The following is a 12,343-nucleotide window of genomic DNA, read 5'->3' as shown; positions in this document are numbered from 1 at the left end:
TGTGTTGTGTTCCTAACAGATAGAGTGTATGAGTCCAAAATCAAGTAGGTAAGGCAGGAATGGCCCTCCTATTATCACTCCCAGGAACTCACTTAGGAAGTCTGGGCCTCCTCCCCCTGCAACTCTAAAGTTATGCAGGCTTAGATGACCTGGTTTCTAGAGGAGGAATATGACCAGCAGGGAAAGAGGTTATGACTGCTGCCTAGGAACTTTGAGCTTCTTATATAAAGAAGCCAGCTGCAAGAAAAAGCATTACCATCTTAACTGTCCAGTGAATTCTGATTGTCAAGAGGAGGAAGCTTAGCTTTTACATAGAGACATGGGGAAATGTATTTGGCATCCCACTGGCCCACTTGGGTGCCCTCTGTTATTCTCCTGCCTTATTTTGATGGTAAAAAGACAGGTAGGACAACCAACACTTGCCTGTAGTCTTGGCTACTAGGGAGGCTGAGGCAGGAAGATCAGAATTTTGAGGCCAGCCCAGCAACTTAATGAAGCCCAAAGTTCCCACTCTATCTCAAAATTTAAAAAAAAAAAAAAAGTAAAATATAAAAAAATAAAAATTTGGGGGGATGTTACTCAGTGTTAGAGCGCCCCTGGGTTCAGTTCCCAGTACTGCCAAAACACAACAAAACAACAAAAACATGACTTGAAAAGGGCATGGATACCAGCAGCTCAGACCTCCCAGGGGGAAAAATCTGGGTCACACCATCAGGTAAGCAAGCCATTGAAATCAGCAGAGATGCTAGCCAAGAGTGAAGAAAATCTAGAATGGATAGAAGAAAGAAATGATGAATATCTGTTGCTGTACTGAGATCAACTGCAATAAGCTCTAATTCTTTTCACTGTCTTTTCTGTTTCCTCCATGAAAAGAGACTTATTAGTATGCCAGAGAAAGTACTTGGAGAGCTTACTTAAGGGAATCCAAGTGGCACAAGTGGAAGACTGTGATGGACACGTGATTTGCCACATGGATCTTCTTGCAGTGGTCTCAAAAGAAAGTTCTCTGCTATCAACCCCTTCGAGATTTCCCCTCTGAAGGGCAACTAGCCCTCTCACTCCATTTTAGAACTCAGAATGGTCATCTCACCTTCAGAATTCTGCTAGGGTCCAGTGAGGCTTTTGTGAGATAGCCACACAGAATATATTCCTCTACCCAATTGTCCTTGTACCCAATTCGGCTTCTATCAATCAATCCAAACTCATAAGTTTCAAAAGTAAGGTTGGACCAGGCATGGTGGTACAAACCTGTAATCTCAGTGACTCAGGAGGCTGAGGCAGGAGGATAGCAAGTTCAAAGCCATCCCTAGCAATTTAGCACAGCCTTAAGCAACTAAGCAAGAGATCCTGCTTCAAAAGAAAAAATAAAAAGGGCTGGGGATGTGGCTCAGTAGTTAAGTGCTCCTGGGTTCATCTCTGGTACCAAAACAAACAAAAAACACAAGGCTGGGTGCAATGGCAAACACCAGTAATCCCAGCAACTAGCAACTCAGGAGGTTGACGCAGGAAGATGACAAGTTCAAGGCTAGCCTCAGCACTTTAGTAACACTATCTCAAAATAAAAAAAATTAGAAGAAACTGGAGATGTAACTTAGTAAAGTGCCCCTAGGTTGAATCCTAAGTAACACACACATACACACACACACACACACACACACGTACGTGTGCACACACATAAACACAAAGAAAAAGGAAAAAAAGCTAACAAAGTAAAAAGATACATTATTTGGGGTCTTGGGAATTGCAATTCAAGAGACACAAGTTCAGAGAGCTCTGAATAAGTGTTCCAAAGAAGGAACGAAAAGTGGAAATTATATGCGCTGTTCTAGGTTGTTCTAGAAATAGAGGCTGTGTGACTGATAGAAGATAAAGAATGTATAAACAGGCCAGGCGTGGTGGTGCACACCTGTAATCCCAGTGGCTCCTGAGGTTGAGACAGGAGGATCATGAGTTCAAAGCCAGCCTCAGCAATGGCAAGGCACTTAGCAACTCAGTGAGTCCCTGTCTCTAAAATAAATACAAAATAGGGCTGGGGATGTGGCTCAGTGGTTGAGTGCCCCTGAGAGTTCAATCCCCAGTACCAAAAAAAAAAAAAAAAAAATGTATAAAAGAATGGAACATCCATGAAACAAGAATTCAGTTACCATCTTGATAGGCATCTTGAGTCTCTATGCACAATGTAATTGTCCAATTGTTTTGGTCTTTCAGTTACCTGCCTTCAAAAGGATGGAGGTCACCAAAGTTCACATTTCTAGGCAGCTGCTGAAAACATATATAACTTCTGCTTCTTTAATGGCCATCTGACTCCATTTTTGAAAAGCTCTTTCAATGTTGCTTTCTTCATAATTTTCTTTTGATTTTCACATCCCTTTCTTTTCCTTCCATAGGTGTCCATCCCGAGGGCAATTTTTCTTTTCTTTATTTGGTGCTGATGACTGAACCCAGGAGTCCTCTACTACTGAGCTACAACCTCAATCCTTTGTGAGAAATAGAAAGTTCGGTGGTCCATTTTCAGAACATAGTGTTTAGTGCTGCATTAGGAATAAAAGCAGGTAGATTGCCTTCCCAGGTGCATGCTACCCAGGTTCAGTTGCATGCCCTTCTGGCAGAAGTAAAGTCTGCCTTGCCCAACCACTTCTGAGTACATGTTTGATTTCTTGTGGCACTTTAGTATTTCTAACACCTTTTCATATTTTTATTTTTGAGATAGGATCTTGCTAAGTTGCTGAAGCTGGCCTTGAACTTGCATCCTCCTGCCTCAAACTCCTAAATAGCTGTAATTATAGGCCTGTGCCAGCTGCATCTGTATATGATTACTAGAGAATTATGCCATCCAGATCAAAGGAAGAATTTTTGATCACCTACCCAGAAGAATAAGAGCATGTGGTATACAATTATTAAAGGTTCCATCAAAGCAAGGATAGACTGTGAGAACACTGTGTAAAAGAGGACTAGGAAAATGGGAAAGAAGGGAGTAGTCAAGAAATATGTTACTAAAAGAAGTAGTAGTGGGGCTGGAGATGTGGCTCAGCGGTAGCGCGCTCGCCTGGCATGCCTGCGGCCCGGGTTCGATCCTCAGCACCACATACCAACAAAGATGTTGTGTCCGCCGAGAACTAAAAAATAAATATTAAAATTTCTCTCTCTCTGTCTCCCCTCTCTCACTCTCTCTTTAAAAAAAAAAAAAAAAGAAGTAGTAGTGGTGGAGGAGGAGGAAGAGGAAGAGGAAGAAAAAATGTTACTAAGGGGGAAAAAAAGAAGTATGTTACCAAGGTGTTGGGCAACAGGTAGAATTTGCAACACTGGGCCATCAATGTTCTTCTACACAATGAGGGACAGAAATTCAGAGCAGTACCAGTTAAGTAGAAATGAGACTACCTGAAATCACTGGCAGGGAAACCAGAAAGGGGATATTACGTTTCAGAACAAATATACCATGCACTTAAATGCCTTGTACTTTGTGCACAACATTCCTTCTCCCTCCATTTTCTTTTGCCAAAATTTTAATCCCCAAAGAGCCATTATAAATCCAGTCATACAGTTATGACAAAGAAGTAGCTGTGAGGAAGGAAAAAATTTTCCTCCACCCTCTTCTGTTCAGTGCTTAAGGCTTGTGAATTAGAGCGACAAAAGATAGATTAACAAGAGAAAGGGGTTTATTTGTATGCACAGGGAATCAACAAAAGAAGTAGCTGGCTCATTAAATGGTTAAAGTTAGAGGCTTACAAGTCTCACTTAGTAGGGGAAAGGTAAAGGGGAGAAAGGCTTAGCAGAGAGGGAGGGAAAAAGAGGGGGGAAAGGGAGGGAGGAAGAGGGAAGAAAATAGATTTCTGTAGGAAACACAACAGGTCTTTAAGAGAAATAAAGGGGAGAGAAGAAAGTGTGTGAAGTAAAGTATCAGTATCAGTGGTCTTTCTGTCTTCTTTGGGGCCATAAAACTCCCCTGGAGAGGGTATTTACGGTTAATTTTATTCTTGATCTCTCTTCTGGGAATTAGAAGCCTCCCAGAAGAGGAAATTTGTGGCAGTCCTCATTTTTTTCAGAAATTATTCTTAGTTGGCTAAAGGAAGCTTTAAGAACATTTCGTCTGCCAGGCATGATTGGCACACACCTGTAATCCCTGGGACTCAGGAGACTGAGGCAAAAGGGTTGCAAGTTCTAGTCAAGCCTCAGCAACTTAAGCAAGGCCCTAAGGAACTTAGGGAGACTGTTTCAAAATAAAAAAATAAAAAGGGCTGGGGAGGTATCTCAGTGGTAAAACACACCTGGGTTCAATCCTTGGCAGCAGGAAAGAAGAAGAAGAAGAAGGTGGAGGAGGAGGAGGAAAAAGAAGAAGGAGAAGGAAAAGAAGAAGATTAAAATTATTCTTCTGGTGTAACCATGGTCCACTTTTTGCTTTAAATATAGCTGCTCTGCCACTATTTTTTTTTTTTGGTACTGGAGATTGAACTCAGAGGCACTCTACCACTGAGCCACATCCCAACCCTATTTTGTATTTTACTTAGAAACAGGGTTTCACTGAATTGCTTAGCACCTTGCTTTTTGTTGAGGCTGGCTTTGAACTTGAGATCCTCCTGTCTCAGCCTCCAGAGCTGCAGCGATTACAGGTATGTGCCAGGGCACCTGGCTGCCACTACTTTAAAACAGACATATTTCCTTTCTCTTCCTCTCCCTCCCTCTCCTAATCTTGCCCCCTCCCCTGTCTTGCAGGTAAACAGGATTACCTTTCTTTCTCATCCTAGGCAGAGTTATCTGTCCTTGAGCACACATTCACCACAGGAATGAAGTAGTTCAGACTTTGGCATCAGAAGGTCTCAGGAATGACTATCTCCCTGGTGTGCTCGAATTCGGGACCCCCAAAAGACCATCAGAGACCAAGATTGATGTAAGCAGCAAAGAGGCGTTTATTTCGAGCTACCTCGGTCCTCTGCACGCACACAGAAACTGGTGATGCTGAGAGGCCCCGAGCCCAGGGTTTGCAGCAGTTTTATACACTCTTTGGGGAAGACAGGGACTTCACATACATCATAGCATCTCCTAGCAAATCATCACACACCTCGAGAAAATCATAAAACAACTCTAAAACATGATTAGGACTGGCGGGAACAAGTTGGGTAGGGGTGATTGGTTAGTACAAGAGGGGGATTCCTTTGAACTGATTGGTTTGAGCCACGAGGGGCTCAAAACCATATTGGGAAACCATGCTAAACTACATGGTTTCCCAACATGTTATCAACCACCATAAACTACTGGGAGGGTCATCAGGTATCCCAGGTATTTTCCTGGTCTCATGTTGATTGGTGGTTGCTAGGGGGTTGCCATGGGTCCTCATCTAGCCTGACTGAGTCAGGGACACTTGGCTCCATAGATCTCTCCTGTTATTTGTAGATAAACAACTCAACAGGATGGGTTTGTGCCTAGGAATGCTCTGTGGGTCTTTCCAAGGACAAGCTTTTTTTCTTGGACAGGCTTTGCTCTGAGGTAGAGCTGGTTTCTCATCCCAAAATAACAAGCAAAATACAACTTCCAATAGAGAACATGTGGAATGTAGCCTTCGAATCTTTAAAAAAAAAAAACTCTGTTCACCCTGATGAAGCACAGCCTCTGGGACAATGGTCCCCAGTGCTTCTCCTCTGCTAGCAAAGCAATAAGCCTTCTTTTTCCTTTTTCTCAATGCTGTGTCCTTGTTATTAGATTAGCATCAGGTACAAGGACCAAGCTTTAGAAACACAGGGGACTTCCAGAGGCTGTGATTCTGTCCATTGGCAGGAACAGGGGGCTTTTAAAGAGGTGATGCAAAGGCTACTTACCACCTGTTCCCTCCCTGGAGCTGTAATTCACTTGTTAATTTTGGAGATAGTCATTTCTGAGATCTTCTGGTACTATCCCTAAAGTCTGGATTAAGTGCCCCTAGGTTCAATTCCCCAGTACCAAAGGAAAAAACCAAACAACAACAACTAAATAAATAAATAAATGAGAGAGAAAGAGAGAGAGAGATGGCTTTATGTACACCATCTCTCTTTATGTACACACATGGTCGGTGTGTACTCAGGGACAGATAAATCTGCCTAGGATGGGGAAGAAAGGTAATCCTGTTTTCCCCAAGATTAGGGAGGGGGAGAGATTAGGGAGGAGCAGGGAGAGAGGAAGAGAAAGAAACATGTCCATTTTAAAAATAAGTTGCAGTGGCAGAGCAGCAAGGGTTATATGCAAAGCAAAGTGGACCACTGTTATAAGACCTTGTTTCAATATAAATTAAAAAGGGCTGGGAATGTGGCTCAGTAGTTAAGTGCTATTGGGTTCAATTCCCAGTATAAAAAAAAACCCACCTTGTCTTTGTTATTGGATTGGCATAGGTGACAAGGACTGAGCTTTCTGTAACATTAACATAGAGCAAATCCCAACTTGTCATGGCAGTGGGGACTTGAAAGACAGATGTCATTATGCTGTCAGTCAAATATCAAAAGGTGAACCTGGATCGGGACACTTTGGGTCCCTCTCTCTCTCTCTCTCTCTCTCTCTCTCTCTCTCTCTCTCTCTCACACACACACACACACACACACACACACAAACTGGAGGGTAGGGCTGTGTGTGTGATTCAGTGGTAAATTGTTTGCTTGGTGTACATAAAGCCATCTCTCTCTCTCTTTCTCTCTCTCATTTATTTATTTATTTAGTTGTTGTTGTTTGGTTTTTTCCTTTGGTACTGGGGAATTGAACCTAGGGGCACTTAAAAACTGAGCCATATCCCCTGCCCTTTTTATTTTGTATTTTGAGACAGGGTCTCACCAAGTTGCTCAGGGCTTCACTAAATTGCTGTACCTGGCCTTGAACTTGCAATCACTTGGAGTTGCTGGGATTGCAGGTGAGCATCACTAAGTCCAGCTGTCCTTCTTCTCTGAAAGGATCCATTCTCTCCATCTAACAAATGTATGCCTGTTACTCTGAGCTAATCTTTCTGATTTGATTACAAGAATCAGGGTGAAGGAAGGGAAATTTTTCACAAGCCAGTTTCCTGAAAGGCCCCAGCCCTGTAACAACAGGACTTGCTAGTTCTGCCAGACTTCATGGTGCAGCCTGTAATCCTGGTGACTTGGAAGACTGAGACGGGAGGATCGTAAGTTCGAGGCTCTACACAACTTAGACAGACCCTGTCTCAAAATAAGAAATAAAATGACTAGTGATGTAGCTCAGTGGTAAAGTTACCCTGGGTTCAATCCCCAGTGCCAAAAAGAAAAAAAAGAAAGGAAGGAAGGAAGGAGGGAGGAAAGGACTTGCTAGTTCTGTGGATCTTGGAGAAGTTTTCTAGGAGTCAAACAGATCTGGTTTTTAATTGCTGCTCTGCCACTTAACTTCCCTGTGCCTCAGTTTTCCTATGTGTAGAATGGGACTAATGATCTTTTTATAATTACTTGGTAGGATTGTGAGAATTGAAAATTAGTAATTTTAAAATGCCTCTATTAGTGTTTGGCATTCTTAAAGAACTCGATAAATGGGTAGTGGGAGACCCAGGGTCTAGTTTACGTTCCTGGCCTTGGTAGCTGTGTGGTCTCCTGTTTCTTATTTACTTCATCATCCCTGACTGAGCCTTACTCTTCTCATCTATGAAAAAAAAAAGCAAATATGTCCCGCGTGTGTTTAGGGTTCCTTCCATCTGGAGAATTCTGAATCAAATGTAATTCAAAGTTTCTCAGTGAAGGCGACTCAACCGTGCAGCTGCCAGGAGCTGGAGGTAGGAAATCGAGGGGCGGGGCCTCCTCGCTAGGGCTACACACTCAGTGGGAGGATCGCTGCCGCGCCTAGCTCTCGGCGTTAGGGAGTTGGACGCCGGGGTCAGCCGGACAGCTATTTCGGGAATCTGCATGTGGATTCGAGCGAGGAGGTTCCTGGGAGCCTCCGAAGGGCTTCCGCCAGCCTCACTAGATCGGCGAGAGCGCAGGCGGCCTCCTGCGGCTGTGACAACAAGGCGGTGCCCCACTTAACCTCAGAGCGCGTCCGCCCGTCCCAGTGGCCGGCGGGGTTCGGGTCTGGGCGGTGGAGGGCGGGGACTGGGGGGGCGGGACCGGGGCGGTCCCTGGCACGCCTCACCCGCCCCGCCTCTGCAGCGTTGACAGGACCACCCGCCACCGCCAGGATCAGCTGCTGGGCACGGGAGGAACAGGAAGAGGTGGAGCTGCTGCTTGGCAAGCTGCTGAGCAATCAACCGACCTCAGCGAAGGGTAATCGGGTGCCCCCAGCGCCGCCGGGGGCTTGGCCCTAGGCCGGTAGGGGCCTGAAGGGCGAACAAGCCCTGTGTGGGAAGCCCGGCTATGCCCCGCCACGGAGTGTCAACCCGCTGGGGCCATCCCAGGTTCTGCTGGAAGCGGGCACTGGAGAGGACCTCAGGAGCCCCCGGTCTGGGACTCCCGTGGATGGTCCTGAGCCTGGCGCTGGTGCTGGTTCTGCTCGACCCCATGGTTCTCTGGGTCCCTGCCAGAGCTCACCCTCTTCCTGCTCAAGACCATCCTACCGGATTCCATGGCATAGTCCCCCGGCTCCGGGATGCCTTTGGGTGGAGAAATCTCACCTGTCCAGTCTGCAAAGGCCTATTCACCGCCATCAACTTCGGGCTGAAGGTGAGCACTGAAAAGAAACTGTGGTGGAGCCAGTCAAGGGGGAGTTCTGAGGGTGGTGGCTAGGACTGATGAGGTGCCCTCAGGTCTGAATGTATCTCTGTTAGCCTGGCTTCTACAATGCCTTTACTGACTTGGCTTCCTTTTGGGGATATCCATGCCTACTTGCCATTGCTACCCCATTGTAATCTTTGTAAAGGAAAGAGTGGAGACATTGCCTGAGAAAGCCTGCCAGTCAAGCATAGGACTGAAATGTTGCTGGTCACTGAGCTGAAGGGGAAGTAATAGCCTGTTATTTCCTGGGACACAGGGGCATTCTGTAGGAGGCACTGAGGTCTCTTCATCATGTGGCACTGAGTCCAGCCCAGATCCAGTTTGGATATAGAGGCCCACAGGTTTGTGGTCTGGTTGAACTGGTTCCCCTGCCCCATCTCTGACTTCTCACTGTTGGTTCCTTCCATCACAGAAAGAGCCCAATGTGGCACGGGTGGGCTCAGTGGCCATCAAACTGTGCAAGATGCTGAACATAGCACCACCCACTGTGTGCCAGTCAGCTGTCCAGCTTTTTGAGGATGATATGGTGGAGGTGTGGACACGCTCAGTACTGAGTCCATCTGAGGCCTGTGGCTTACTCCTGGGCTCTACCTGTGGACGTTGGGATATCTTCTCATCTTGGAACATCTCTTTGCCAGCTGTGCCGAAGCCACCCCCCAAGCCGCCCAGCCCACCGGCCCCAGGTGCCCCTGTCAGTCGGGTCCTCTTCCTCACTGACCTGCATTGGGATCATGACTATTTGGAAGGCACAGATCCTAACTGTGCAGATCCTCTGTGCTGCCGTCGGGGCTCTGGCCTGCCACCCACCTCCCAGCCAGGTGCTGGATACTGGGGAGAGTACAGCAAGTGTGACCTGCCCCTGCGGACCCTGGAGAGCCTGTTAAGTGGGCTGGGTCCTGCTGGGCCTTTTGATATGGTGTACTGGACAGGAGACATCCCTGCCCATGATGTCTGGCAACAGTCTCGTCGGGACCAGCTGCGAGCTCTGACCACCATCACAGACCTCGTGAGGAAGTTCTTGGGACCAGTTCCAGTGTACCCTGCTGTGGGCAACCACGAGAGCACACCCGTCAATGGCTTTCCTCCCCCCTTCATAGAGGGCAACCAATCTTCCCGCTGGCTCTATGAGGCAATGGCCAAGGCCTGGGAGCCCTGGCTGCCTGCTGAAGCCCTTCATACCCTCAGGTACTTCAGGTTCATTTAAAGTCAAGAAGAGAAAAGAAAGATGGCCCAGAGTCAAGGGAGAAGGAAACTTGGGGCATTATCTCTGACTGCTCAGGGCTTTTCACTGCTCCTCCCTAATCTGACTCCACCTTCACTTTCTACCCTTATCTCTTTCAAAAAGCTAGAAGCACAACCTCTCCACACCCTAGCCTGGATTCATGTTGACTTTTTTTTTTTTTTTTTAACTTTACTAGGGATTGAACCTGGGGTCATTTAACCACTGAGCTGCATTTCCAGTCCTTTTTGTTTTTTATTTTGAGACAGAGTCTCACTAAGTTGCTTATTACTTAGGGACACACTAAGTTGCTGAGGCTGGCCTTGATCTTGTGATCTTACTTCCCCAGTCTCCTGAGTCAGTGGGATTACAGACATGTACACCATGTCTGGCTGTGTTGGCCCTCTAAAATTATTTCCCCTCCTCTTTAACATCCCCAACTTTTCCCAATTTTCCTAGGCTCAGGTCATCTTCTGACAGAATGGCCTTTTCCCACTCTAACTCACCTTTATCTCTTCCCCCATGCTCCTGGTGCTCCCAACTCTCTGAGCCATTCTTTTCTCATAAGAGTCCTACAATTAGTGCAGTTTAGACTTCAGGTAGAATGCAAACTCCTCCAGTGTGGGGATGACCTCATGTGTGCCTCTGCCTAGCACAAGACTGGACATGCAGGATAGGATTATGAACAAGTGTTGACCATCTTGTTCACTTTGTTTCAGAATTGGGGGGTTCTATGCCCTTTCCCCACGCCCAGGCCTCCGCCTCATCTCTCTCAATATGAATTTTTGTTCCCGTGAGAACTTCTGGCTCTTGATCAACTCCACAGACCCCGCTGGACAGCTCCAGTGGCTGGTGGGGGAACTTCAGGCTGCTGAGAATCGAGGAGACAAAGTGAGGGACAATGGTGGGAATCTTGTGGAGTAGGTACAGCTGAGGGTTGGGGGAGAAGCAAGCTCCTGTCAAACTAGAGCATCTATGGGCTGATTTTCTGGTGTTGTCAACCTGCTTCCTGGGGGTTCAGTTCATGGTCACTCTGGAAAGCCCTTTTTCCTATACCCCCTGGCTAGGGTTGCCTGGGGTATAGAAGAGTCCCTGATAACCACCCTTCTCTCTCCCCCAGGTGCATATTATTGGTCACATTCCCCCAGGGCACTGCCTGAAGAGCTGGAGCTGGAATTATTACCGGATTGTAGCCAGGTAGGAAGTGGGTGGGAATAGGATGGTGGGGGTTGAAGAGTCTAAAGATTAAAATTCCCTTGAACATCTCAGCTTCTCTGCTGTTCCATGGGTTGGTGGGGAGGCTACCTCTGAAGAAGCTTGTGAAAGAGCATCCTAAATCCCTAGCTCTTCCTCCCCCACTCCAGACACTTTTGAATATAATTTATGTCTTCTGGCCAGGTATGAGAACACCCTGGCTGGTCAGTTCTTTGGCCATACTCATGTAGATGAGTTTGAGGTCTTCTATGATGAAGAGACTCTGAGCCGGCCACTGGCCGTAGCCTTCCTAGCACCCAGTGCCACCACCTACATCAGCCTTAATCCCGGTGAGTGATGCAGGGGGGAGCCTCCTTATCACGGTGTTGGTGGGACAGGTGAAGGGGATGGGAGCCAAGGCTGGCAAGGGGAAGGATGTGTGGTCCTCCCTGGACTTGCCTTTGCTTCTTTTCCATTCAGTCAGCCCTCCTTCCTTGCAGGTTACCGTGTCTATCTAATAGATGGAAACTACACCGGGAGCTCTCATGTGGTCCTGGACCACGAAACCTACATCCTGAACCTGACGCAGGCGAACGCACCGGGAGCCAAACCACAATGGCAGCTCCTCTACAAGGCTAGAGAAACCTACGGGCTGCCCAACGCGCTGCCGGCTGCCTGGCACAACCTAGTATACCGCATGCGGGATGACATGCGACTCTTCCAGACCTTCTGGTTTCTCTATCATAAGGGCCACCCGCCCTTGGAGCCCTGTGGTGCACCCTGCCGCCTCGCTACTCTGTGTGCCCAGCTCTCTGCCAGAGCTGACAGCCCTGCTCTGTGCCGCCACCTGGTGCCGAATGGGAGCCTCCCAGGTGGCCAGACCTTATGGCCAAGGCCCTTGTTCTGCTAGGGCCACAGGACCCACAGTCAGGAATGTTCGTGTCTTATGAAAGGAGCAAAAACCTGAGTGCTGCTGTGATTCAACCTGGCAGGAACATGCCAGGGAAGAGCCCATCCTCAGGCCCCACATATACTGGGAAACAAGACCTTCTTTCCTAGAGCTGGTTTAGCTGGATTTGGGAGAGGGTTTGGCTGCTCCGCCTATGCCCAGGATCCAGACTGCTGTCCTTTCATGGCCACGAAGCTGAGGCCTCAATGCCGTGGGCAGCATACAGTAGCTGTCATGCCAGGCCAGGAACCCTGCACCACTGCTGCTACCTGATCCTGCCAAGCTGTTAAAATAAAGATAAAAGAGACTTGGACT

At 47.4% G+C, this 12,343-nt stretch overlaps 1 protein-coding gene across 1 annotated transcript; it reads left to right on the top strand.

The window, feature by feature from the left end:
- The first annotated feature begins 8,091 nt into the window (after positions 1-8,091).
- Positions 8,092-12,335, top strand: Smpd1 (sphingomyelin phosphodiesterase 1). Its single transcript, XM_026414376.2, has 6 exons — positions 8,092-8,615; positions 9,079-9,851; positions 10,605-10,776; positions 11,006-11,082; positions 11,284-11,429; positions 11,580-12,335. Exons 1-6 carry the CDS (start codon positions 8,310-8,312, stop codon positions 11,987-11,989), a joined length of 1,884 nt encoding a protein of 627 aa, XP_026270161.2. The 5' UTR covers positions 8,092-8,309; the 3' UTR covers positions 11,990-12,335.
- The last annotated feature ends 8 nt before the right edge of the window (positions 12,336-12,343 follow it).

Source organism: Urocitellus parryii, chromosome 4, assembly GCF_045843805.1.
Source record: "Urocitellus parryii isolate mUroPar1 chromosome 4, mUroPar1.hap1, whole genome shotgun sequence".
Lineage (NCBI taxonomy): Eukaryota > Metazoa > Chordata > Mammalia > Rodentia > Sciuridae > Urocitellus > Urocitellus parryii.
The sequence above is the reverse complement of the archived record's forward strand: the minus strand, read 5'-3'. Positions and strand labels throughout refer to the sequence as shown.